The sequence below is a fragment of the Sinohyriopsis cumingii genome, chromosome 4 (assembly GCF_028554795.1).
Source record: "Sinohyriopsis cumingii isolate HCF-2022 chromosome 4, ASM2855479v2, whole genome shotgun sequence".
NCBI lineage: Eukaryota > Metazoa > Mollusca > Bivalvia > Unionida > Unionidae > Sinohyriopsis > Sinohyriopsis cumingii.
In genome coordinates this window covers 39,028,028-39,055,504 of record NC_142964.1, presented here as the reverse complement: position 1 = coordinate 39,055,504, position 27,477 = coordinate 39,028,028, and the positions used below count along the sequence as shown (strand labels likewise).

The 27,477-nt window shown below is 33.5% G+C and overlaps 1 protein-coding gene across 1 annotated transcript; it reads left to right on the top strand.

Annotated features, from left to right (window-relative positions):
* Window positions 1–23: 23 nt before the first annotated feature.
* On the top strand, window positions 24–25,687 carry LOC149800960 (protein FAM219A-like). Its single transcript, XM_089955039.1, has 5 exons — window positions 24–216; window positions 4,119–4,200; window positions 5,539–5,620; window positions 13,736–13,819; window positions 15,842–25,687. Exons 1-5 carry the CDS (start codon window positions 142–144, stop codon window positions 16,038–16,040), a joined length of 522 nt encoding a protein of 173 aa, XP_089811165.1. The 5' UTR covers window positions 24–141; the 3' UTR covers window positions 16,041–25,687.
* Window positions 25,688–27,477: the final 1,790 nt, after the last annotated feature.

The following is a 27,477-nucleotide window of genomic DNA, read 5'->3' as shown; positions in this document are numbered from 1 at the left end:
CACTGATTTCCGTTACCCAAAAGTCTTACTGCCACCATGGCGTAGCGAAAGTTTCCGTTGGCATATGTTTTGCTTTCCGGAAACTGTGTTCGCCCCTTCTATAAGATGTTTTTCATGAATATAGCCTAATTTTGGTTTGTAATGGATAATATGGAAGACAGTGGAATTGATAGCGACCAAAAATGTGCTATAAACGGAACAACAGACCTTAAAGAGGTAGCTTAATTGCATAGGCTATTGCGTCAATTACCTCAACATATCTCAAAAATACCTGAATTAGCAGTCCTTGTATATAAAAAAAGGTTTTTACATCATTTACCTTAACACACATCGAATAATATCTGTACAAGCAGTCCTTGTAAAAAAAGAAGAAAAAAGAGCAAATGAAATGAAAGAAGAGATAATTATTGTATTCACTTACCCTCCAGTATATCTCCAGTCCTAACAATAACCTCTTGCTGAGCGCCAAGCGAGGCATCTGTTAGTATCATTTTTTAAATAAGTCTTTGGTATGACTCAGACAAGGTTCAAACCTGCGACCTCCCGCAATCAAGGCAGATGCTCTAACCACTTAGGCCACCTGAGCTGTCCACTAATGTTAATACTACAGGCGTTCAGCTTGTATGCCTACACAAAGTTTGACTTGCTTAAATTACTACAGTATTTGCACACATTCCTGTTTATTCATTATCTCATACCGATTTCAAAAATGAAAAGCATCAAGGATATAAAAAATGCACAAACTCATTTCATTTCATCAAATTTGTAATTTTTAACCTATCACCAGGTGTACCCTAACAATGTAAACTTAATGGTGTTGCAAACCAAATGGAAGCTCTCAATGTAAACGGCAGACTTCTCACTGTCCTTTTCTGGTTTCTAGAACAGTAAATTTCAGTAAAAACTAATCTGCATCCAATATTTGCAAACCTTAAAACTGCCATTTTAAGGGCCAAACAAAAATCAGAAAGATATGATCTCAATTTTGCCCCTTTTTGTTTATAATATTCTTAAAAGTTATTTGTCATAATTGGGTGCTTTATACTGACAGGAAAGATGAGAGAAACAGTCAAGCACCAGTTTATGGTTTATTGTAAACAATTGAAATGTTGTTTAACAAATGATCATCAGTGCACAGTCCAAAATGTCCAACTACTGGTGCACTTTGAAGCAAAATTATTGTCATTTTAACATGTACATTTTATGGTAAAACCTATTTTTGTTCATATTTCTGGGTCAGATATTGTGGTGCACATTCTTTTAGTGCATGTTATACACTAGTGTACTTTTTATGCAAAAAAATGCAGTACTGTTTATTAGGGCTACAGCTGTACATGTACATGCAAGGAATATGTATTGTAAGATGTCATTTTTTTATTTATACTTTTAATTTTTTCAAAGATTGCTGACATTCGTGCTTTTCCAACAATGTTGGAGGCTTTGTAAGTAGATTGTCATGTTTTTCACATGAGACGTCGTGTTATGGTAGGCATGCTCATAATGATGCTTTGCTCCAGATTAACCTTTTAAATTTAATGCCTAAATAATTCATTTCCAGGGCATGTAAAGAAAAATGCAAATTTATGAGCTATAGTTGTCATAATTATCCACTACTTTTCGCAAAACATTGTGGACTAAGAAAATAGGGCCTCTGTCTTTTCATCAGTTCATCTGTCCCTCTTTCATTTCAACACAATAATACTCTTTATTATATGTCAGCAGATTTTAACCTTTTATGACTCTGTGGTCTTAAAATAAGTAATAGAAAAGAATAAGAACCAACAAGTTTTGTAAAATTTAAGAAATAATTTATTCCCTAGAATACAAAATGAAAATGTAAGAACTTATGATATTGCAAAATAAATCCCCAATAATCCAGGAATTTCTAACACAGGTCCTAATATTTAAAGTTCTGAATAAACTTGAGTGATATTCCAAAATAAATCCAACACTGGAAGAGTTGATGTGCCTGTGGTAGCCCATGTCATGGTGATATGCCAAGTCTTTTATTGGATCACAGTAATACAATCTGAGAATATATCCTTAATTGAATTTCACTGTAATTCCCAGTGAATATCTCTATAATTTTAGATCATGAGCATTTTTGTATTTCCAGTGAGTAAATAATTTGAATAAATAAATTCCAGCCCGAATGAAATGCTGGACAATAATTCTGCCTCAATATTTTAGAGCATGAATGAATAATTTCTAAAAAAAACAACAAGATTATATAGTTCTCTACTTGCTTCAGGCTTTAATTAACATTTCCTTAGAAAAATAATTATTTAATGGAAAATTTCATTCTGCAACGTTCAACATTTTTATAAGATAAAATCTTAGAAAGTCTGTTGCAAGAATTATAATGAATACCATTGTAAATACAGTGTGACCTCACAATAACATTCTAATTGATAGCCATAGAACCCAACTGTGTTATAGATCGAACCATGTTATAAGTAGCCAGGTCAGTTAGCTGAAGAAAATGATGCATGTATCCAACAAAACAAAATTGCCAGGGGTGGGGGTGGGTAACAAATGCAGTGGCAAAAATATGTGCTTCATTGGCACAGTTGCCATCTTAAATCGATGCATATTAAATGAGAATTTTTTTGGCTATCAGAAAAATACATGTATATGAAATTTTGGGAGCCACACCACAACCGTGTTATATCCGAATTCGTGTTATTATGGAGCGTGCTGTAGTGTGGTGACACTGTATAATGTCCTTGACTCAGTCAAAGATAATAATCCTAATAACTAACTCTTACTCTTAGAGAAAGTATTAGGTATGTATTAGTTACTAGTTGTTTACAAAATTTTAAAAAAAAGCAATGATTCATGGCATATTGAAAGTGAACTTCATTTATGATAAGGTAAAGTCCAAAAGACAGTTATCCATGGCATATAATAAAATTTGTACAGATGACAAACAGTGCAAATTAAATATACATAACAAATTTCGTATGCAGCTTGGTAATGATAAGACTTCAGTTTTTCATTGTTATATCATTATTCAGCAGGGCTATTGTCCCAAATTTTCACACTCACTTATGTAGTACTGGGTTGAGTTTCAACCAAATTTAGTTTGCAGTTTGATTATGATAATATGAATCATTATTTTGCAGATTTGTAGCTAGCCCCAAAATTGTCAGACCACCTACCTTTGTTTCCATTGACTTTTATTGGATTTCAGGTATATATGGCTTGCCACCATATATTTATGAGACCTTGGCAGAGTTCGATTTTCAGTGTTCAGCATCATTATTTAGTAGAGTTATAGTTCCTGATTTTTCAAACTCACCCAGATGTATTTCTACCCAACAACTATTTTCATTATTTTGCATTTCAACCAAGTTTAGTATACAGATTGATTTTGCTGAAACCTCGTATGGGTTTTATTTTCCACTTTCTCCATCTGAATCTAACTATTATTGGATTTCAAGCAGATTTGATATGTAGTTTGATTTAATTGACTGTGAGTTTTCTTGTAAGGGCTGATCCATTCAAAGAGGTATGGTACCCAGGGAAGGCACTTAAAAAAAAATATACTTTAATTATTTAAAGAGTTCATATGAATATGATAAAAATTATAAATTGCATCTATAAGTGACTACTCCACATTGAATGTGCCCTTCCTAGGTCCAAGTATATTTTGCTGGAACAGCCTTAAGCATTCTGCATAATTGTTTAGTGGAGTTGTACTTCATATTGTTAGGTCCACCAACATTCATTTGTATGAAGCTTGATATTGATCAAAAATCTTTTCTGAATTCAAATTGTCACTGTTCTGATTCATTTATTAGAATTAATAGCTCTTGAATCAGACCCACTCACTTTTGTTTCAACTGCATCCACATTTTTTTGGCATGACTCCTTTTATTTATGACTGGCATTCAGTCAGATTTAGTTAATTGCTTAAAAATATGATTGTACCTGATCTGCATTCTGCAACATTTATTTAGCAGAATCAGGCTGTACTTCTGAGTCACTTTTTTTGGTACATGTTCATTTTCCTGATAGTCACCAGAACTTTACTTATCACAAGTGCCATATAGGAATCTATTATGATGCTTTCTTCATACACCCTGTACATTAAGTATGTTATCACTGTTTTTCAGACTAACCATGATACGTCAAAGCTGACCACAAGTGACCATGTGAAGTTACTGAAGAAGACGTCAGAGTTGCAGAGGAAGATTGGTGTGTACAATTCAAGTACTTTAGATTTTTAAATTGTAAATGTTGCTATAAGGAACAATAGTATGGTTTAATAAGCCCCGATGTCTTGGGCATAATGCATGTTTTATAGTTTAATGGCTTATCTCTACAATATTGGCTGTAAGGTGCTGATTCAGGTTACAGGCATAAAATGTAAATATAAAGAATTTTTTAAAAATGCTCTTGGAAAATTACCTTTTAACACATTAACCCCTGGTGCCACATCTAGGTTGTACTCTACTTCAAGCTCTGTAGCATCAGTGTCATTCAAAATACACCAGAGTGGGTGGTATTAGAGAGAAGTAGATAGATGTAGCTTTACAATGATACCATATAATCTAGACTTTCTACTCGCATTACAAAATACTGAGGGGAAAATATGTATTTTGAGGCCCATTATTTTTACACCAAACAGTTGTACATTGTCAGAATGAGATTTTTTTCCCGTCTGGATTTGAGAATTTTTGACCTGAGATCTAAGGCAGACCAGTCGAAACTGCACACAGGTGATCCTTTGCAGAAAGCAGTATAAGTTGGGGACTTGGAGTAAAAAGTGGCCAGGACACAAAAATGAAGGGTCCAATAAGCAAAAGAAAACAACCCCAACTTTTTCCCTTCTGCACATGCAAGAGCAAAGAAGCCAAGAAAAACACAACTAGATATCTGGCTAAACAAAAATCTCTTGGAAGTAGATTTATTTGAATTAAGAAGTAACCCCCCAAAATGAATTTCCTACCTCCAATTCAGGCAAGAAGAACAAAAATATCCAGTGGTTAATGAGTTAAAATAAATGTACAAAAGAGGTAATGTAAAAATGAAATACTAAAAATATGATAAAAGGTACAGATGTCAGAATTCAGTAAAAGATTTAAAATACAGGATAAAGGTACAAAATATTAAATGCTTCTAATATAGCAGAAAATATAGGAAGATTGTTGAAACATGATCAAATATTATGTAAAGGATTAGGACTCTGCTAAAACTGAAACAAATAATAATTGAAAAATTAATCTCCTTGTATGAGATAAAAGAAACTTAAACATCTTACAGGCAGATTGTGAACTTGAAGACAAAAAGATAGGTTGCACAATTAACTGGTTGTGCCTGTTATCCTATTTTAGTTTTTATATAATCTTAGAGAACAGACATTTTAAGGTATGTAATATATATTCAGACCATTTGAGGAAAAGATGTAAGTGCTTCATTTATACTTTACCCCACAGTTATAATTTATATCCCTATGAGACATTTGTAATAATGGCTGACATTAGTAACAAATCAGCATGAGGGTGTCATTTTAACAAATGTCTTATGTTTTAGAAAAACAGAGAGACAGATCAAGAGGGAATAATAGTGCAGTTACGAGGCAACCAGGAAAGAAACCTTTCATGTCAATGAATAGGTAAGGCTTCAGAATGTTCTGTCAGTGTCACAGAAATGTGTTAGTTGCAACATTAATTTTTAACTTTATTGGTCATCAAAAAAATGAACTTATACAATGATGTTTTCCATTTTTGTACTTTTTGGGAGTTTTCATGGCATTTTCAATACATTATTGACAATATGATGCAGAGGAAATGGGAGTTAAATGCCTTTCCCGAGGACAAACTGAGGTGACCCAGTTGTCTGTCCACCATCAGTTAACACAGGTTTGTTATTGCTGCTTCTCCTAAACTGCTTGCATGATTGCAATGAAACATACACACACATTCATCCCAAGATCTAGTTGGTATTAAATGAAAATGATACCACTTGGACATCCAGTATGGCCACCATCTTGAATGCCTTGTTATGCTACTCCTCGAACAGTGTCCTTTTGACATGGTGTTTCACAAAAAGACATTATCCTTAATGAAAATGATGCCAATCTGATGTCCTGACAATCTTGTTATTGATACTTCTTCTGAATGATAGTCATATTGACGTGGTGTTTCCGCAAAAAATTAATAAAATAAAATGTATAAAATGAAAATGGTGCTTATCTGACATCCAGTAAACCAGTCATGTCTGCCATCTTGAAAATCAAGTTATCATCACTGCTCCTCAGGGTATGGTCATATTGGCATGCGGCTTTTACCTATAGACTAGTTATCAAGCATAGTTGGTTCTAAATGACAATGGTGCCAATCTGTTGTTCAATATGGACATGATGGTTGGATCTTGAAAACCTTATTATTGCTATTCATTCTAAACTACTTGGAGGATTGACATGAAAATTCTCACACACAACCCAGGATTTAGTTGGTCCTGTATGACAAACCACATATCATTAATGGGCGTTTCACAGTAGACTTCTTGTGAGGTCTGGTTGGTTCTAAAATAAAATGGTCCTGATTTGACATCTATAGTAGCCACCATGTCACACATCTTGAAAGTCTTGTTAGGGGCTATCCATATATGATATCGCACACTGGGGTGGGGGGATATTGGGCCAGCTTTCACCAGGATGGGAGGTGAGGGGATTTTGAAAAATGTGACAACACAAAAACAACACTAGTGCCATATAGTGAGAAAATGTAAATTATTTACTATAGTAGTATCACCATGGGAAGAAGAGAACATTGAGAAATAAATTCATGAGATGTCTAAAACTTTATTCCTTTAATTTTAAGTCATTTTCCTATCCATAACTTTTCTCTTTAATATAGGTTTCTAGAGGACTAAACCGATTGATCAAAATATTTTTTAAAGTTAAATAATTCAGAATTAACTATCGTATTCTTTTTTGTTTTTCTATACAAGGTGAATTCAAACCCAAAATTTTATTTTTTTATTTTTAAGGGAGGTAAGAGTTTTGTGATATAATAAATGAGGGAGGGGGCAGAGTTTTTGTGATGAAATGTAATTGGGGAGGGGGAACAAAAATCCAACAAAATTTTGAGGCGTCATATATGATTATGGATGGCCCCTTATCACTTCTCTGCCAGAACAGATGGTCATATGAACGTCATTTTTACCACATGACATTTTATGATACTTACTTGGTCCTAAATAAAACATGTCCTATTCACAGCCTATATGACCACCTCATCAGACAACTTGAAAATCTTATATCTATTCATCCTGTCTCTGTCTAAAAGTTAGAGCCATCGTGGGGATGAAATATGTGTATGATAGTGGATACAAATCACTGGCAGAAAGTTTTCAGTATAAATGTTATGATGTTGAATATTTTTTTCTTCCAAAACTAAAAAAATGCAGAATGTTGAAGGGTTTCATCAGAGTGTGCTCTTAATAGGTCATAATAGTTTTAGTTTTAATCAAAGACAACTAGTAGTTTATATTTTTATTGTCATTATGAGCCACAATCCCCTGGTTTTTTTGTCTCATATTAGACAGTTCTTTAATGACTTAATAACAATTAATAAATTAAAAAGAAGCTTTAAACAAAAGCATTCTCCTTATTGGCAGTATTATATACTGTAACAGTGGATTAAGGGTAGTTACTGTCATATGCCACATTAACCAGGTCTTTACTAAAGACACAAATGATTGTACAAAAAGATTAAAGGAGGTAATAATTTGTTCAGAATGGAAGACAGCATGAATATAAATTCAGAAAGGAGGTCAGAAGAAGAGGAATGTTGGATGCTGATCTATAATAAATCACCACCACCACACCCACCCGTTCCTTGTTTTTCTTGTGGCTCTTTCGTTTGGTGGAAAGGATGGAGCTCCTTCATCACTAACTTCCTGGCAGCATATATCTTCAGATACATAGCCCAGTCATAACGCGTTAGGCATACATTCACTCCTTCCAAATAAATAAAGACTGTATGTTAATAGAGGTTTGAGATTTTGGTTACTGGTCTAGATTATAGCCTTCTACCCCCACCCATGATTTTGTCCTCACATCACATGCACATGCAAGTTACCACAAGGTGCCCTAATACAGCATGATGCAAGAGGCAGTGATGATTCTTTTCCATTTTAATGTGGAATTCCATTTTTCTTATGGTCTGAGCTCTTTAAGAGAAGTTTTTATGAGGTGTCTCAGTCATATCATTAAAGCCGTTACTAGACAGATTGATATACACTGACCAACATGCTGCCAGTCATATCATTAAAGCCGTTACTAGGCAGATTTTGATATACACTGACCAACATGCTGCCAGTCATATCATTAAAGCCATTACTAGGCAGATTGATATACACTGACCAACATGCTGCCAGTCATATCAATCAACACATTGAGCAAGTATAGCTGCTGTGTTCTGTTATGTCACAGTAATCACAATAATCATGGTACCATCTCTTGTATCAAACCAAGAAAATAGTCTATTTCTACATGTCTTTAAGTCTCAAAGAGGAAATAGAGATTTTTTGACATAAGCAAGAAGTAGAGTATTCTGGCATACCTATCATTTTCAATGCGGAATCAAGAATTTCTTGTCTTATACAGGGGATGGTAAATTTGACAACCGTTGATATGAAAACAACTAAAATTATTGTTGGTGGACCATGTATGTGCTATATACATTACAAGCTAAAGAATGGTAATTCAAAACGATTTTTGTTGTTTGCATTGACTGATATGGGAGGGGTGCGCCATACATGTTTTCACCAGTGCTATTAAGTTTACGTGTGAGACCCTTTTACTTACTTGTTAAGAGTTCTCTGTGAACTAATTGGTTACCATGTCATACTCCTGATCAATGGCTCCAGTCGCCTAGTGGTTGCAGGTTTGAATCCTGGCCGAGTCATACCGAAGACTTATAAAAATGGTACTAATGGCTGTCTTGCTAGGGGCTCAGCATTAAGAGGTTAGTGTTAGGACTTGTCATCCTGATGTCAGGATAATGTGACTGGGTGTAACATTGTGCTAGACTTCACTATAAACTGCCACACTGCAGACATTGTAATGATATGACTGAAAAATTGTTAAAGCTACGTTAAAAATCCAAGTCACACACACATGCAGGTTGGCAGTGCCATAGTATTTGACTCGTGCTCAATCTGATCTCTTGCTACAATTCAGCTATTTTAACATGGTGTTAACCCCATACTCTTTTCTCATGTACAAAATAGGGCAACTTGGCATTCAGTCTCATATGCTAAAGTTGCATCCATTATTCTCTACCTTGTAAAAAACAATGCATCTCTATCCACAGCTGCACTTCCTTAAAGATTATCAAAAAACCATCATCAAATTCTAACCTCAATCTTTTGTCTGCCAGTTTTATGGCCCGATAATGGAACTCAGAAAACAAAGCTACCAAAGATGTAAACCTTGTGATGAATCAGTCATTTAGGGAGAAAACATCATTTATTTTCCTGACCCTGATCAGTGGCTCTCACTAGAAGAAAAAAAAACACCTTCCTGATGAAAAGTGATTTCAATTTTCTTCCAACTCAGCCCCATTGGAATTATACTCCAGGACTTCTTAAAATCAAATGTCCCTCAACCAACAGCAAAGTTCAGCAGAGATACCCCATGATTGGTCCCCAGTCCTATCATCTATCATCCAATCAGGCAATGTTGGAACATGGCTGGTCTCTTAGCTTTCACAGCCTGAAACACTTGACTGATTATCTGAGAATTCTATTTTGGACATTTCTGCATTCAAGTTCTGTCACCTACGGTGCAATGTCATTATAATGTAGCATGAAACTAATCAAGATAAAATTCAGGTAATAGAATGTCTGCTATTACTTGTGCTATAATTCAATCCAATCACAGAATGTCATGCTTGTTGTTTCTGAAGTGTTATTTTGAAAAGAAAAATAACAAAAACACATTTTTAAATATGTTTGTAATAGCCTTTAATATGCTCAAGTTAATGGCAAGTATATTAAGCAGGCCAAGTGAAATCATGAATAACTTATAATAAAGTGATTGAAATGTGCCTAAAAATTCTGTAATTAATAACACCTGAACTAATAGTTTTTTCAAGATTTAACTATATAATAAGATACAACCTTTGATATTTAATTATTTTATTGTTGCCATTTATACAGTAGTTATTCATCATTGATGAACTGAAGCATTAAAGCCAATGAATGAATGAACTTGATCCTTCTTTCTGACTAAATCAGTACACAACCAAGAGCAAAATGACACACGTCATGTGGGTATATCTGTTTTTGGAAACATGGATTTTCTTAATATGACATCATACACTTTTTAGTTTCATTACAACAATCCATGGATAGGATTGCAAATTATTGGTTTTAATATTTGACCACGTGTATAATATCGTTGTCTATTGGTTGCATATTATTTGCATCAATACATTTTTGTATTTGCACAGCACTTCCTGAATTCTCCAACATAGTGTTGTCCCATCTGTTTCTTATCTACTAAAAATATTTCATTAGCTACATCTTTTATCAGATAATATTTAGACTTTCCATTCTACAAATTTTGTATTTTCCATAATGTATGTGCCACATGAATTATGAAAACAGTCAGTCTGATGAAGAGGTACTTCCTAGACACCCTCTTTAATAACATCTTCCAAATAACTGCTTAACAGAATTTTACCAAATTTGACTGAAAAGTACATTTGCTTGAGTGCTTTCAGATTTATACAAATTAGGCTTTATTTCATTAAGTATGGCTGCCATTGCCAAAAGTAGAAAAAGATGCAACTTTATCTCTGAAAAGCATTGCATAGAATTTGACCAACTTTGACACATACCATCAAGGCATATGGGCCTTTCATTTAATTGAATGTGGATGTCAACAAACCTGAGAATGCTTACAGTCAATAGCATGGGAAGGAGTTCCAACAGAAAGCTTCCTACTGATCAAGATTTCTTTGCTGACTTCTTTTAGTTTTGGCTGTTAAGACTATGTCAGTCAGGTGAGCATCATGTCCACTTGGGCCTCAGTTTAAGTCTCATGATCTCCTTTTTATCTGTTGTAAATGGGTGGGTGTTCATAAATGCATACATTCAGCTGGATTTGTTGCTCTTTCAGAATCTTAGAGCCCTTAAGTCTGAGAGAGGGTTGGAGGCATCTTTTAGATATATTTCTTTATTTCATATTCTTGTTTCACAAGTGAGTTAGGTCCATTACACATCAATAGGTAGTGCAGATTTCAAGTTTGGTAAGAAAACTATGTGCAAATGTTATGTTGGTGAAAGTTCATGTTGTACACTTGTGTGCTGTTACGTATATCTGATTTAATTCATATTTAATTTTATTGTTTGTTTGTCAGCTTTAAAAATTTATTTTTATTGTACATGCTATTATAATGTAATCTACTTTACGTGATTTGGAATTTTTTTCTGAAAATAGTTTGACCTTCACTGATTCATTTGTAAACACAAAGCTGACCTAGTTCCCGACCTTAATTCAAAATTAGGTATAGTCACGTGAACAAGTATTTTTTTATATTTATTGTGGGAATAATAAGGCTGAGATAGAGGCTGTGTTGGATACGTGACCCTCAACTTGTAAATAGTTTTTAGTGAAGTAAGCAACTTTTTAAAAATTTTATTCTCTGAGTAAAATGATTGGTTCTTGTCAGGGCCATGCTGAGAGTACATGATATAAACATGATCATGTGACAATGATACGGGCACACATACTGTACCTCAGAATGACTGTATAACCATTGTTTTAGAGAAATAATCTTGGTTGGGATTAAAAACACTGGGATGTAATGGTGTTCTTTTCTTGTGTCAGTTTGGAGTTATTTTAATGTTTATTCAAATTATCTGTATTGAAAAGGATTAAATATTTTTTCCTGGAAATATATGTGTGCTCAACAGGATACAGCATACGTCATTGCCTTCCATCTTGGATTCTTTGTCGGGACTTGAACTTGAATTCATTTGAACATTTTTATTAGGACTTCTAAAATTTTATTCATGGATTATTTTTGGATTTGATTCTTAAAACCGTAAGTTCTTATTTTTTAATTTTTACAGTATTTTTCCAGGGAAATAAACAATTTGTTAAATTTTTCAAAGCTTGTTGTTTTCACTCTTTCTTGTGTTACTGTTTATTCAAGCCTAAACGCATAACATAAGAGTGCAGAAATAGGTAAAGGCACCATATATAAAATATGTATTTATGAAATAATGACTCGAAAAGGTGTCTGTATCAGTATATAAATACTGTTTGTCAGTTTTGCAGTTTTGAGTATGCAACTGTGAAAACAGGTTTATATAACTTATATAGCTTTTATATTCAGTACCACTTTGTAAGACACTATTTTACTTTTGGCATATACAAATAACAAGAATTAAGTTGTGTACATTGATTGAACTCAGTACTCTCTTGACATAGTTCTACAGCACAGAAACATGCTCAGTAACTAGTAATGTTTGCTGAATGCACTCTATTGGCCTTGTACTATAGCATGGGAGCATTGAGCTCAGTCACTGGTTGTGTATGCTAAATGAGCTCTGTTGATATATTACTACAGCATAGGAGCATTGTGTTCAGTCATTGGTTGTGTATGCTAAATGTGCTCTGTTGATATATTACTACAGCATAGGAGCATTGTGCTCAGTCATTGGCTGCATATCCTGATTGCACTCTGTTGATATAGTACTACAGCATTGGAGCATTGTGCTGAGTCATTGGCTGTTATGCTGATTGCACTCTATTGATATAGTACTACAGCATAGGAGCATTGTGCTCAGTTAGTGGTTATGCACTGTGTTATGACATTATAATGTTAATGTTATACAAAATGTTACTTTTTGGTAACACATTCGTCCAACAACAGTATTTATTGTGCAAGACAAATACTTCATTTTCTCCATGCATTGTAAAGGGAAATGAAAGGAAGTTATATTAGCATACTAAATCTCATTTTTGGGAGGAGGGCAGGTGGCATCTACTCAAGAAAAGGTCAGGTCATCTTCATATTTTCTGTGTTTTGGGGCAGAATTACAGGTACTTTGGTAACTGTTGTGCCTGAAGTGCTGCACCCTCTAGCATGGATTCTGCATTAGTATTGACTCGGTGTTGATGAGTTTCTATTTATTATGAGTAATAATTTGTTTTTCTCTGAGGTTTTAGGTTGCAGGTATTGTTGATTGTTGTTGTTCATTTTTACCTTTTGTAATCTGGTCACAAATATGCTTCCATCAGGGACCCTGGTTGGCCGATCACTTACATCTCACCTCTGTCCATGTGGGTTCGAGTCTCAGTCTTGGCCAATGTGGGTACGTGAGAAAGCTTGCCAGTAGTTTCCCATGGGTCTTTGCTTCTTCCTGGGGCTTTTCTGGGTTCTTCTTTCACCAGATAAACTGGATGTTGTGTATAGCCTGTCAGGTACTGAAAAATGGCATTTAACCCACAAAAAGCAGCAACAATGCTTACAGAATTGCAGACACTGGTATTGTTTTGTCCTAAACAAATACAAAGTATAGTAAGTAGGTCCTCATTTTATTTAGATCATTGACTCAACCAAATCACACATACTAAAGTATATGTTCTCAAACTTGCAGATCTGGAATACTTCAAGCTCATTCATCTAAATTACCTTTTTTGCCATATTCCCCAACGAGTTTCATATAAATAAAGTTCTGTTTTATTGACTTTGTGCTTTTTCAGGTTATTATATCCCAACAGAAAAGAAGACTACCATTCTGCACATCAGGATCAGCAGCCCCTTGTTGCCATAATGTCAGATGACAGGTGAGTCACCATGTTTTTCACCATCACATTTATTTTCTTTCTTTTATAATAATGCTGAGTTGTCTTACCTGCATTAGCATAGTGAGACGTGTTTGGCATAGTGGTAACAACAGAAGCAGTGATGAGATTTTTCTTCTTCAATTTTGAATGTAAGTTTTTGCAAGACAGATATGATGTGGACATAAATTGAAGCACAGTTTGTATAAAACTTAGTGAATTTGGTTCAGATGAAGAACAGTCCAGGAAGTCAACTCATTTAATTAAATGATTAGATCCAAGTAGTATTCTCTCTTGGATATAAAATGGACCATGAATAGCACTATCCCTGGAATTATGTTCTTCCACCTGATTTCATGTAAATTGGTGGCACTTCAGCCCTCAAATTCAGCATTGTTTATAATATGATTGAATTTTTTTGTTGTTTTTATTTTTATTTTTTGCTCCATGAGGCTTATAGTGATTTCCGCAAATTGCCATGATTGTATTATACATGTAGTATGATGTATTTTATTTAAAATATGATCTGATTGATGATCATGAAAATATTACATATAAAATGTTATGAGATGAAAATGACCAAGATACATTTTTTAGGTGTTTCAAAGTACTTAAGAGTTTAATTGTACTGTAAACTGACTCAGTTTCGAGACAGGAGGATTTATTAAAGATTTCATGTATAGGAAGTTTGTATTTACAAAATGTACAGGAAAATAATTGGCATCATATGTAATTTTGGAGTTCAAGAAATAAACGCATGAATGATGGTCAAATGGACAAACAAGTGGATAAAAACATAAAAATAATTAAATAATATTAAACTGAAGTAATCCTGGTAGTGAAAATCAATTCGGACCACTAGTATAAAGTGTGTTAAGTTTCATAGATACATGTTTAAATGCTTTTTAGCTCAACTCTGGAAACAAAAGTATGAATAAAATATGTACATGAACAGACAAAGAGATAAAAACATTAAAAATATTAATTGAGATAAAGTGAAATTTATAAGGCACACAGTGTACCATATTTCATGGAGATATCTTACACAATTTTGGTATTTTGCCTTCCTAAACAAAGATATGAATGATGGATGGATGGGTGGATGAGCAAACAAATGTATGAAAGCATTACATATGTTAGAACAGATGAATTGTGACTAGCGAAAGCACATCTACACCACTTGCCTAATATGTGTACCAAATTTAATTTTAAATGATTTTGGATATTGACTCAAAGCAAACGTGAAGATAATGGATGGATGTATGGACAAACAAATGGAAAAAACCCCAACAAAAATAGTGAAACTGAAGGATTGTGATAGCAAAAGACATATCTAGACCACTAGTCTAATATGTATACCAAGTTTCACAGAGATATCTTCATTGATTTTGGAGTCATGCTGCAGAAACAAATGAGTGACAGGTTGACATTTCTGTATTTCCTGCCAGCATTACCTGGCAGAGGACGATAAAAAATATTAAAGTCTGTGTTTATTAAATTCCACACTGCATCATTTATAGCATTAATTTTAGGGCAGTCTTTAACTGATGAGTTGATGATATTCGTGTTTGAATACATATTATTTTATATCAAAAGTGAAGAAAAAATTTATGGCATAAGCTCTAGAGAATGTACAAGAGTGCTCATAAAGCAAGATATATTCCATAATTGACTTTTGTAGCCTATACATGATACTTACATAAAGTCAAGGTATTCATCTATGATGATGAAGTCAGATAACCAAAAACTGTCCATTTGGTTAATTAGTTAAGACATATAACTTGTCTTTTGTCAAATCTGTTTTCTACCAGTGACTGGTTTATTTTGGTAGTTTGGATCAAGTGCTGACTTTGTCAAAACCATTAATAATGAGCACATTTTATCAAATATACTGTATTTATAACACACTCGACATGCAGTGTTTTTTTAGTATTGTTTTGAATATAACTGATTGCAGATTTTTGTGGTTGGGGGTGAATTACTTGGATATATTTAGATATATGCAATTTTTCATTCCTATTTCAGTGAGGAAGATGAGTTTGCTGTGCCCCGTTTGTCAAAAGCTGCACAAAGGGAGATAACTCAGCAGTTGATCAAGGATGGTTACAACCTTGACCTTGAACCAGATGATGAAGACTTGGATCTGATCCCCCCGCGACCACTAAATGAGAGATGTTCCTGCTGTCAATTTAATATAGATATTAGTCGTTGTTCAATTCAGTAGCATTAGCTGAAATGAAGGATAATATTATGAGTTTTTTTTTATACATTTATCATGACATGCAAAATGTGATTCTGTTTGGAAATCCTGATTTTGAGCATCCTCAATTCTGCTATGATATACACCATTGTTCCACATGTCCTTCTCAAATAAGTCTGTAATTTCACATGAATGACTTGATCTTTCTCCGAGAGCTAGCAGTAACATTAAATGAAGAGAAAGAGTTGGACTTCCTGATACGAAACTGCTTTATATGGGACAGAAATTAATGAAAATATTGATTATAAATGTACATGTTTATTTAATTAAATTAGTGAAGATTTTATGCACTTATTCTCCATATGCACTTATTCACATGAAATGCATCGTGATACAGATTCTGTAACATTTCAGTATTTTAACTTATTGACCAGATTTTGTCGTGCTGAATTGATTGGTGGAGTGTCAGATTTGTAATCCAGGGGATAAGGCTCAATACTTAGTCTGTGTTGGCTGTGTCTCTGGTCCTCAGGCACTTATGTCACATTTCATTGTCATGATATAATATGTAACATGTTAAAAGTGCCATTAAAAACCAGACAACCAAAACTCAGATGTTACAACATGTTACCCAGGATAGTTGCTGAAAGAAAGAAGATTTAGCAGAAAAAATGGCAGTAACTACCTGTGAGCCAATAATCATGCTAATCTCGTAATTAGAACAGAATATTTGTCAGAAAACAGCAGTTTTACATCTTAGATATTACTTTCCTTGGTCACTCGGATAAGCGCTTATTTTTCCTTCATGTCCATGTGCCATTTTTACCATATAGTTCTGCTTTCGTGTATCCAGGTTTTACAGTATGTTAATAACAATCTTATCAGATCAGATCACTTAAAAAAAACTCACTGTGGCCAGGTGTTGTCAAAAGCAAGGTCCTAAACATGCTAATAATTAAAAGACCAAAGCTTTTATCTAATATGAATTTTGATTTACAAAAGTAGCATGAATGTGCAGAATTGAGGATGGTAGATACATTATTATTGTTGTCTTCCTGAAGTAAAATTGTTCCTGTGGTTGAGAACTTTAAAACATGAACTTTTGAAATGATTACGCCAAACAAACTGCACCAAGCCAGATCTGCTGTGCAGTTTGCAGTTGGACTCAACTTATGAGGATATACATTACCAGTTAAAATGGTCTGCAGTTGAGTTCTCCATTTGAAGTCAGCACAATGGACCCGCATATTTAGAAATGTCTTTTTTTTTCTCAAAAACTTTGATGCAGCTGTCATGATTGAGGTACATTTTACATGCAGATGGCAGATCTGAAGTTTAAAAAGATCTTGTTGTTTTTAAGGGTAATTATTAAAGATCTTTAGACCTTTTAGATTTGAAAACTTGCTGTAACTGCGGATGCCTTTTTTCAACATTTCTGTGCTTATTATATTATAAAAAAAGTTATCTTTTTGTGAGAACATAAATTTGTGGATGTGCTCAAAGTGTCTGTTTTCTTTAAAGGTGGAAAGCCTTGCACTGGGTCTGAGTATTTTTGGTTTGAAGCAACTACAAAACCACGAACACCAATGTACTTAAAATGTTTGACTCCGGGGTCATCCTTGTTTTGAAATGTCATGACTTATTTTAGTGAATAATGTTTCTGGACAAAAAAGATCTATAAATTTTACTATGACAGCTAGATCTCTTAGCTTACACGTTAATGGTTTATATATTATCTGTTACTTTTGACATATTCCTTCAAAAGAAATGTTAAATCCAGAAAAAAGCCTTTCTGTAAATTTCTAGCTTTTTGAAACTGCTGACTTGGTGAAAATAGTGTTACATGAGCAGTAAGGAAGTAACCTAGTATGAGGACTACGCAAAGCACAATTTATTATTTAATCCCATTTTGACTGAATTTCTATCTATCAATCTGTAGGTGAAATATGTATTAAAAATTAAGAGAAATGGTTCATCAGTCATTTATAAACAGGTGTTCCTTGTTTGGATAAGTTTGTGCCGAAATCAACTTTCCATAATACTACCAGTCCTCATGTAACAAGACAACAGGCATCTGAGTCATCTCACCAAAATATGTTCAGTGATTATAATTTCTAATATTGTCATTTACAAAATATGTCTCCAAAAATGTTAAAGAGAACTTGTTTACTTTAGTTCCATTGAGAACTATTTATCAAAATAAATTTAAAATTTGTAATGTATGACTGGTGTTTTTGGAGGTCCTCAAAAGATTGTCCTGACTGCAAAGTAGAGAGATATTGATTATGAGTGTATATATTAAGTCAGTGCAAGGAAGTCGTTTGACTGATTAAACAATAGCTACATTGTGTAAATATTGTTTGCTGTTATTTAATTCATGTGCAATTCAGAGGAAGTATAATTTTTTACTAATAGGTCTTAATATACATTAAGCTTAATATAAGCTGATAATTGTTTTAGGGGTTTCTTTTCGTATAATCTTAACATAATTTTGTTACGTTATTCCTTAACATTGAATGAAAAACTATATGTTCAACATTATAATGCAGAAAATCCAGTTAACCCACAACATGAAGTCTTCATTTAATGTCCTTGTTGCAACTCAAGTCAATACATTTTACTTATAGGTCTTGAATTTTCTTAGATGAGACAGTCTTAATATTTCTTATGTGGATGCAATGAAATTATTGCATTTGCATGTTCTAGAATGCAACATTGTGTTTTCAGCATCTACAAGATCTTGGATGGCTGTGATAATAAGTGGGATCCATGCATATTATTGATGCAGTCATGCACCTTATTGATTGTTACCACTCTAGAAGCCATATTTGTGATCTGATTTTGATCTAACTTGGAATATATCTGTCATCAAGATATTGGACCTCTCCAGTAAAGAGCATGATCCATACATATTTATATAGGTATGTTGTACCTGCTTATTAATACCCAGGAAGCTGTAATTCCTAATCAGTTTTGATCCAAAGTGGAATACAGGCATATATCATCAAGATCTTGGGAAGTTGAAAAGTAAGAGTGATTAGTGCATATTTATAATGTGGTCTTGCAGCTGATTGGCTGGGGTGTTACAACTCGTGAAGCCATATTATTGATTTGTTGGGTGAATCATCAAGATTGTGGATAACTTAGATTATGATCAAAATATTATGTATATTAGACTTTTATCCTTTGAAATAAATATCAGAATATTGTAAAATAGGTAAAGTCGACACAGTGTAAAGTTTGGGAGATGCTTTACAATGGATATGTTCGTACAATACTACATAAGTGTTCTTAGTGAAATGGTCAACTGTTATGAGGTGAGCGATACTGTGTAACAGCTCAAACAAGTTTTAGTTCATTTGAAAATTTAAAAAGTCACAAATTTTAAATTTGCTACAATATTTAATATTATCATATATGTGTCTTAATCACCTTTTTGACAGAATGAGAAAAGATTAAAACGGTACCAGGTAATCTCTGCCAAATTACTGTTCGAATACATTTGTTTATAATATGGGTGTGCAAGCCAGAAAAATTATTGTAAGCATAATCTTTTAATCAAACTGAGGTTCATTTTTCTGATCATTGGAATTTCAATGTCAAAATGCAGTTTCTTCTATTTCATCAACTTCACTGTTACAGAGATTTTTTTTAAATATATAGTTGCCGAGCTATAAATTATGCAGTTAGAGAATTATTTCTCTTTCATTTAACCACATTAATTTTTTTAATTATAGTGTTTTAGCATCTATACTGATATTTTTTGTTTACTTGAATGTTCAATGCTTAATTATGTATACAAGTATCCAAATGCAAGTATGGGTGTATATGCTTGTACTCTTTTTATTTTACATGAGTTTAACATTCCAAAGTCATATACTCTCTTTAACATTACCAAAGTTTAATTATGCATGTATATGTCACTGTATAGATGAATTTTATTTGCAGCTCAGTCTCTGTAACAAAATTACTTTTCTTTGTTACAGTTGATTTCATGTAATTTTGTCACAGTTTATAACATATATGGGGAATTTTCACATGGATTCACAAGCTGCAGATCATAAAATGTTATTTGCAAGGAAATTGGGCTACTACACAGTGTATTTGGGACTACATTAAGAAGACTGACAAACAATTTACAGGATTTCAGTTCAGTAATCACTGTTTCTAATGTATCTGTACATATGCCTAATAATAGTCACTGGCATAATTGGAAATATTGAGGAGCATATATTGGTGGTGTTTAGTATTTTTATAAATAATTTTTAACAAAATTATTTTTTTTGTCACAAAAGCATCTTAAAGAATTTCGAAATTTTGCCAAAAATTGACAAAGTGAAAATGACCCCATTTATGACATCTTATGTGATCAGATTTTCACCATTAATCATTGCATTGCGTGTTTGCCAAAATTTTATTTACAGATTCTGTTACCATAATTCAAATTACTCTGAATTTTACTTCAATTATAATGATAATTCCCATGTACGGCTCAGTTCATTTGTCATATTTAAAAGTGAATTCTTACGTTATATATATTTCACAGAGACAAGGTACTGAACTAAGATGGCATAAAGTAGATGTTGCTAGTTTTATGTTCAGACCATTTTTCTTTAAAGACAAAGAATTATTAGTGCTTCTTTAACAATATGCAAATTATACCAATACTTTGTAATTTATTTTATTGCGCTTTGTCAAATTATACCAATAGTTTGTAAAAAAAATGTATTGTGCTTTGACTTTGATGTGCTCTAAAAAATTAAGATGACAGTTTATCAAGCACTGTTGCATCGAAGTTTAAAAAGCATGAATTAATTTTAACATCCACAAATTGTTTTGCCCATAAAGTTTAGATTATGAAGTTAGCAAAACCTTTCTGACATAATACATTTTGAGATGCTAAATGTTAGTTTTACGAGTTCTGTTATACATAGTAGACCTTAAATTTGCTTGCAATTTGTCTTATGGATAAAATGGATGACTTAAGTTTACATTTGGATAAAAGAATGTTTACTTTATAAAACATTCAAAATTATTATGAATTCAGATTCATTAAAGATAGTGGTGGAACTTACTTTGAGTTCAGAATTCCTAGCATGCATTTGTGATTTTTTTGTGTGTTACATTCCATAAATAATTTTTTTGTTCATAACTCGGTGATGCCAATTAAGAATTGCTTTACACATTCCTATGTTCCAACAGAACGTATGGTTAGAGAGAGATTGTACCATTTTTTGTGAGCCTTTAATTCCATCTTTTATTCAGATCTTTTTTTAAGAAGTATTTTATAATTTCTCTACCAGTTTATTTGATTTAGTCTGATTTTTCCCCAATGTTTTTATATCCTGGTCTCCATGCTTCCATCTGTCTATTCATTCTTCCATTGATCACATCTCATAAGCAAAACTAGTCCTGCAGTTTTGAATGGATTGCAGTGAAATTGGCAAATATTATGGACATCACCTGAAGATGTACATGTAGACAAATCATTATGCTCTCCCAATTTTAGTTGTAATAATTGACCTTTCTGTCATTTAGCTTTGTACAGGGGATGACACAATCTTAATAGTTTTAACAGTCCCTCAGATTTGATGGTTGTCTTGAAAGCTGGTAAATGTCATGTTCATCGTCTGAAGGTGCACTTTGCTTTCTTACTTTTTGTTAGATTTATGGCTCTTCTAATCCTGCAGTTGAATGCATTGTAAGACATAAAATTGTGAAAACAATTTGTTTGCATTTTTTTATGAATTGGTTTGAAGCTTGCTACATATTATGGTCATCATATTAATATAAGCATATTGACAAATCTTTGTGCTCCCATTATTTTTGTAAGAGTTATTGCCCCTTTTTACTTGCCTATATTATGCATTGTGAATTGCGATACTCTTGCAACTTTTTATGGATTGCCATGAGACTTAGTATATATTACGATCATCACAAGATATGTATGTTGACCATTAATTATACTCACACTATTTTTATGAGAGTTTTACCAACTTGTTTACTATAGACTTATCTGCTCCAGTGGCCTAGCGGTTAGAGCGTCCGCCTCGGATGCAGGAGGTCATGAGTTCGATCCCCAGTCGAGTCATCCAAAAACTTTAAAAAATGGTACTAACAGCTGCCTCGCTTGGCGCTCAGCATTAAGAGGTTAGTCTTAGGACTTGTCAGCCTGGTGTCAGGATAATGTGACTGGGTGGGACATATGCTACATGTCTGCGGCATGTTGTCCCAGTGCTAGACATCACTATAAACTGCCAAACTGCAGACATCGTAGCAATATGACTGATTTTTTTAAAAAGCTACGTTAAAAATCCAAATCACACACACATGGGGTATGGACAAGATGCCAGAGAGACTGGGGTATATTTATATAAGCAGAATTGCTCACCATTCCTCATTTTTTTTCATAGCAAAGCTAATAAAATAGCTTGGACAATGACAGTCTCTTAGTCATAAAAAGAGCCAGAATTCCAGAATAAATGTTCTTGTGAAGAAATCCTTGTTTGTCAAAAAAAGCTTCATTGCATTTCAAGTTTGGATAAAATCCATTTGCTGAGTTTTTTTTCAGATTTATAGGAAATCCATTTTTATCAACAAACTAGCAGCAGAATACTTCCACATTGCTGTACTACTGCATTTTTGGCAGTTGTTATGCTTATTATTGAGGAAATTAAATAAAAACTATATCAGCTGATGCATTACAATAGATGTCTTACAAATCTTTTGAAATTGCCCAGTGGTCTTGGTAGTCTGTACGAAAGGTCAAGCAGTTCAAATTATAAACAGCACTAGGAATGCAACGTAATGTCAATTTCGTATCAATTTGACTGACATGTTATGCATTCTGACAGATGCATAAAATAACTAGATGCGTTGTAACTTTAGTAAATACTTGCTAGGGTCAGAAATGGTCATCTTTGAACTTGAAGGATTAACAACATTTAAAGAAGGTTCATCTTAGAGACTAGAGATGCTAAATTACTAATGTGCATGAAGCCCCTGTGCTGACAAGTACTGCCATCAGAATTTAAATCAGTGGCTTATATTTTGTCAATTACTGAAGTCTTACATCTCGACAAAATTGATAAGAAATAAAGAAAGCTTAGTTGACATTAAGTTGTACTCCTTATGCTGTTTATAACTCTTAACTGCTTATCCTTTGTACTGTCACCAAAACCAGTTGGCTATTTCTTAAGATCATCTGACAGCTATTATAATGCATTAGCTGATACAGTTTTTTATTTAATCTAGACAAAAGAAATATATGATTTTAGTACTCTCTTTTTGTACGATGATTGTCAACGCTTATTTTTTTATAGCAATTAAAACAGCAAACAAGCACGTCACTAACCTATGTTTAACTAAGATTAAATTGATCTGTATAAACAATGTAGATTAAAGATAGTAATAACCTAAAAAAGCGTGATAGTATTGTTTATTACAGAGCAACAATTTTACTCATTATTTTGATTAGAATTTTTGAGTCATCCTTACTGACAATATCAGACTTAGTAAGAGAAAATGCAGAATTTCAGGAAAAAGTATTATTTTGTTTACATGAAATGATAATGGTTTAATCTGTTTGCATAATAAATTGACAAGGTTGATATTATATTTTTAATTGTTTTTCTATAGGCCATTAAGAACTGCCTTGCCCTACATGTTCATTGCACTAATTAATAATTGTGCATAAATGTTTACTCAGTATGAAAAAGTAAAAGAGGTATAACAGAAAGATAATTATCTCGCATGGTATTCATGCAGATTCAAGTAGTATGTTTCACAATTCATTAATATACTTTGAAGAAAGAAGTTTACTGCACAGCATTTTTTTTCTTCATCAAATTTATATCCAGATTTTTTTTATTGATGGTTTAACTTAACAGTTAGAAATGTGGTCTGTCTAGGACACGTAGCATTTTACAGTGACCAAAAATACACAATCTTATTTTGTTATTTTAGCCTCATCTTATGAGTTCTGACAAATGCTCAGCTAACACGTTTTTTTTGTATTAAGAGATTTGAATTGTAACTTTGCTAATGTTTTGTTTGAATGGTAAATACTTGAGTACTTGCTCAGATTAGAAAATTGAATGACTGTAATGTATAATACAAATTTAGAGATGTTACACAATGTATCAGAACACTTTGCAAGATGAACTGTGATGCTTTTTACAGTAATCTGTTTTTAGTGTAAAGAAACCCTATAAATAAACAGAACTGCAAAGCATTTTGTTTTGAATCTCCAGAAAGAACAAGTTAGATATGGTGTTGGGATATGCAAGTGGCTGTCAGGCCAACATATATGCCACATCAGCCTGGTTATTTCCCCAATCTCGGAACAAAACACAAATGCAGTTTTGTATTTATTGCAAACCATATTTCTTTACACTTTACAAATTGCTTTAGCTAAGCAGTGTGAATAGAATTTATTAAAGTTGAGTTTGCTGTATAGAAGAATATCGACACATGAACATCAGTAAAAACACCTACATGGTTCTATTCTTAGTGTGCAGTCTGGAGATACATAATGAACACCTGTGTTGAACACTAGATGAACCATATAAGATTAAATGTGTATGTAATTTAATGTATTTCCTGGTCCTGTATTCTCAAAACATTTTCGCTCAAAGCTCAAGTTCAAAACTCCAGGTTAGATGTGATACTTCGAATGCACCCGTGTCATTGAAATTCAGCATGCATGTAAAGAATCCGAAGCTAATAGTATCCTTCGACTTCCAGGTTTCCATCTTCATGCCTGTAAAAGGTACAGAGTGCGACTCTGAGCTTGAGCTTGTGCTTAAAATGTCTTGAGATTACAAGGCCTGGTTGTACAGTAACATATGCTCTTCTCAACCATGTGAAAGAAGAAATTGCTTCACAGAATCGAGAATAAGTAACAGTGTGTAATACCTGTTCATGTGGCAATTGACAACACTCAATTTGAGAACTTAATGTCATTTTCACGAACATGATTGGACTAGACCTCAGCAGTTAAGAGTACTCACAATCCAATAAAAAAATTGAATGCAAGTGAATAATTCAGGAAGTAAAATAAGATTGGTTATAAAAATAATCAAGGTAGGGGTAGGAGCCAATTCAGAAAATTCCAGTCTGTTTCAGCCCTAATATGAATTTTTTATAATGTATATTTAGGAAATGACTATTATCGTAATGTCATACGGACAGTAATGACTCCGATAGCTTTATTTCAAATGATAAAGTATTTAAGAATATACTGAGCAGTGTTGTCATTTGCTAATTTTAGAGGTCAGTATATTACAAGATAACTGACAGCTGTCGAAGGTTGTACATGTGTGTTTGTGTGCAATGTTGTGCTGCTAGAATTGTATCCTCATCAAAAATTTATCAAATTAATTATCCTTTATATTGCATATGATAGAAATCATTATCAAATCTAAAAACTAATTGGAAGTATTTCACTATACAACTCGAGCTATTATCCATTTAGGTTCATATTTAATGGGTGATATTGCAATGGTCTATTCATTAACTTTTGTACATTTGTTTTTTAATTTTCAATATATATGGGTGAAAGAAGTATGTTATTTATTTTGATTATATGGATATTTTCATCTTTTGTTGTAAGAATTCCATTGTTAAAGGATTACTTGATAGAAAAAATATATTGAAAGCATAGCAAACAATGTTCTTGCATTTTATTTATCTCTGGATGTTTTCTCTCTGTCTCTCTCTCTTGTTCTGACCGCTATGGTGGTCTAGTGGTTACAGCATCCACCTCAAATGCGGGAGGTTGTGTGTTCAAACCCCTGCAGAGTCATAACAAAGACTTATACAAATGGTACTCACAGCTGCCTCACTAGGCACTCAGCATTAAGAGGTTAGTGTTAGGACTGGTCAGCCTGTGTCAGGATAATGTGTCTGGGTGGGACATGATGATACATGTCTGTGGCATGAAGCCCCAGTGCTAGACATCACTATAAACTGTCACACTGCAGACATTGTAGTGATATGACTGAAAAATTGACAAAAAAGTGGATTATTTGTCAGTAAGTTTTTTAACAGCATTTATATACACCTTGTCAGTGAAATTTGTTTGGCAGGGCCTTTGAAGTTCAAGATTGGGTTTTCACCAGAAGACCTCCTTTGACATCATGAGGGTATGAAATCAAAATGGTGCTGATCTATTGTAGCCTTCATTCCATCCATCAATAAAATCATTACACTGTTATTTACTCCTGCACATAAAGTCATATCATCGTGGGATTTTGACCAGAAGACTGACCATGATATCTAGTTGTTCCTGAATGAAAATGGTGTTGAGCTGACTTCAAATATGAATATACTGAAAATCTTGCCACTAATTCTTCTGAATGGATGGTCATATCGACATGGAATTTCACTGAAAGTCTTCACTGCTAATGGTGTCTAGTTTGTCCTAAACGAAAATGGTGCCAATCTAGCATCCAATATGGCTGCCACAGTAATTAATTTGAAAATCTTATCGCTGATTAATACCACAGATAGTTTAAACACTCAACAATAAAAGAAAAAAGAAAAGGTCTCCAATTGAATACCTGGGAATTCTTTTCAGACAGTAGACCCTTTTGAGGGACTCATTTATTTGAGGCTACCACAGCTGGTACACTGAGCTTGTATTCAACTGTTTGACAGATCAGATGAGCCCTGCAAAGTAATGCAAAACTACTGTCATAATATGCCAGCAGATCTTGATCCATGTGTGTTCTTTTGATAGACATAGATTGACATAGACGCTAATGATAGTAATGCTGGGGCATAATGCAAAAACAGATCTCGTTCTACATTTTCATAGTTGAGTTGTTCCTATTCATAAAGAACAGGGAAAACAGTGAACCCTGCCTTGGATAAACCACTTGTAATCAAGCATGGAGAAATAACTTCTCACTCATTCTGATGGTGATTCATAAGATCAAACCTGTTATAATTTGTTTCATTTTGAACTATTACAGCAGTATCACTGTTGTCAGTGGGTAGATATGTGTCTGTAACAGAAATCAAAGTTAGGTAATATTTTATAGTGCCATTGTAGTATCTTCCTGCAATCTAACTTTCTTATGTACATGTTTTAGTTGGGATTTTTTAACTTCCTGAAAGACTTTCATATTTAGTTATCATCACTTTGCAGGGGCCCCAAGTGGCCGAGTAGTCTATAGCACTCACAGTTTCGGATCACTGCCATCTCACCTCTGTCTGCTTGGGTTCAAGTCTCAGGTTTGGCTAACATGGGTACATGAGAAAGCATCCCAATAGCTTTTTGTGGGTTGGTGGTTATTCCAGATGGTTTTGCAGGGTACTTCCTCTACCAGTTTTACTGGCTGCCATGTATAGCCTATCTTGTGCTGAAAAATAGCATTAAACCCTACAACAACAACAACGTGATCACTTTACACGACATTTTTATGTGCAGACATCCTAATCTCATCTGACTGGGTCG

Excerpts from the sequence above, each read along its gene's own strand:
- LOC149800960 (XM_089955039.1), top strand. The coding sequence starts at position 142 with ATGGATAATATGGAAGACAGTGGAATTGATAGCGACCAAAAATGTGCT. Across the intron at positions 217-4,118 it reads GAACAACAGACCTTAAAGAG|ACTAACCATGATACGTCAAA; the intron begins GTAGCTTAATTG and ends ACTGTTTTTCAG. Across the intron at positions 13,820-15,841 it reads GCCATAATGTCAGATGACAG|TGAGGAAGATGAGTTTGCTG; the intron begins GTGAGTCACCAT and ends TTCCTATTTCAG.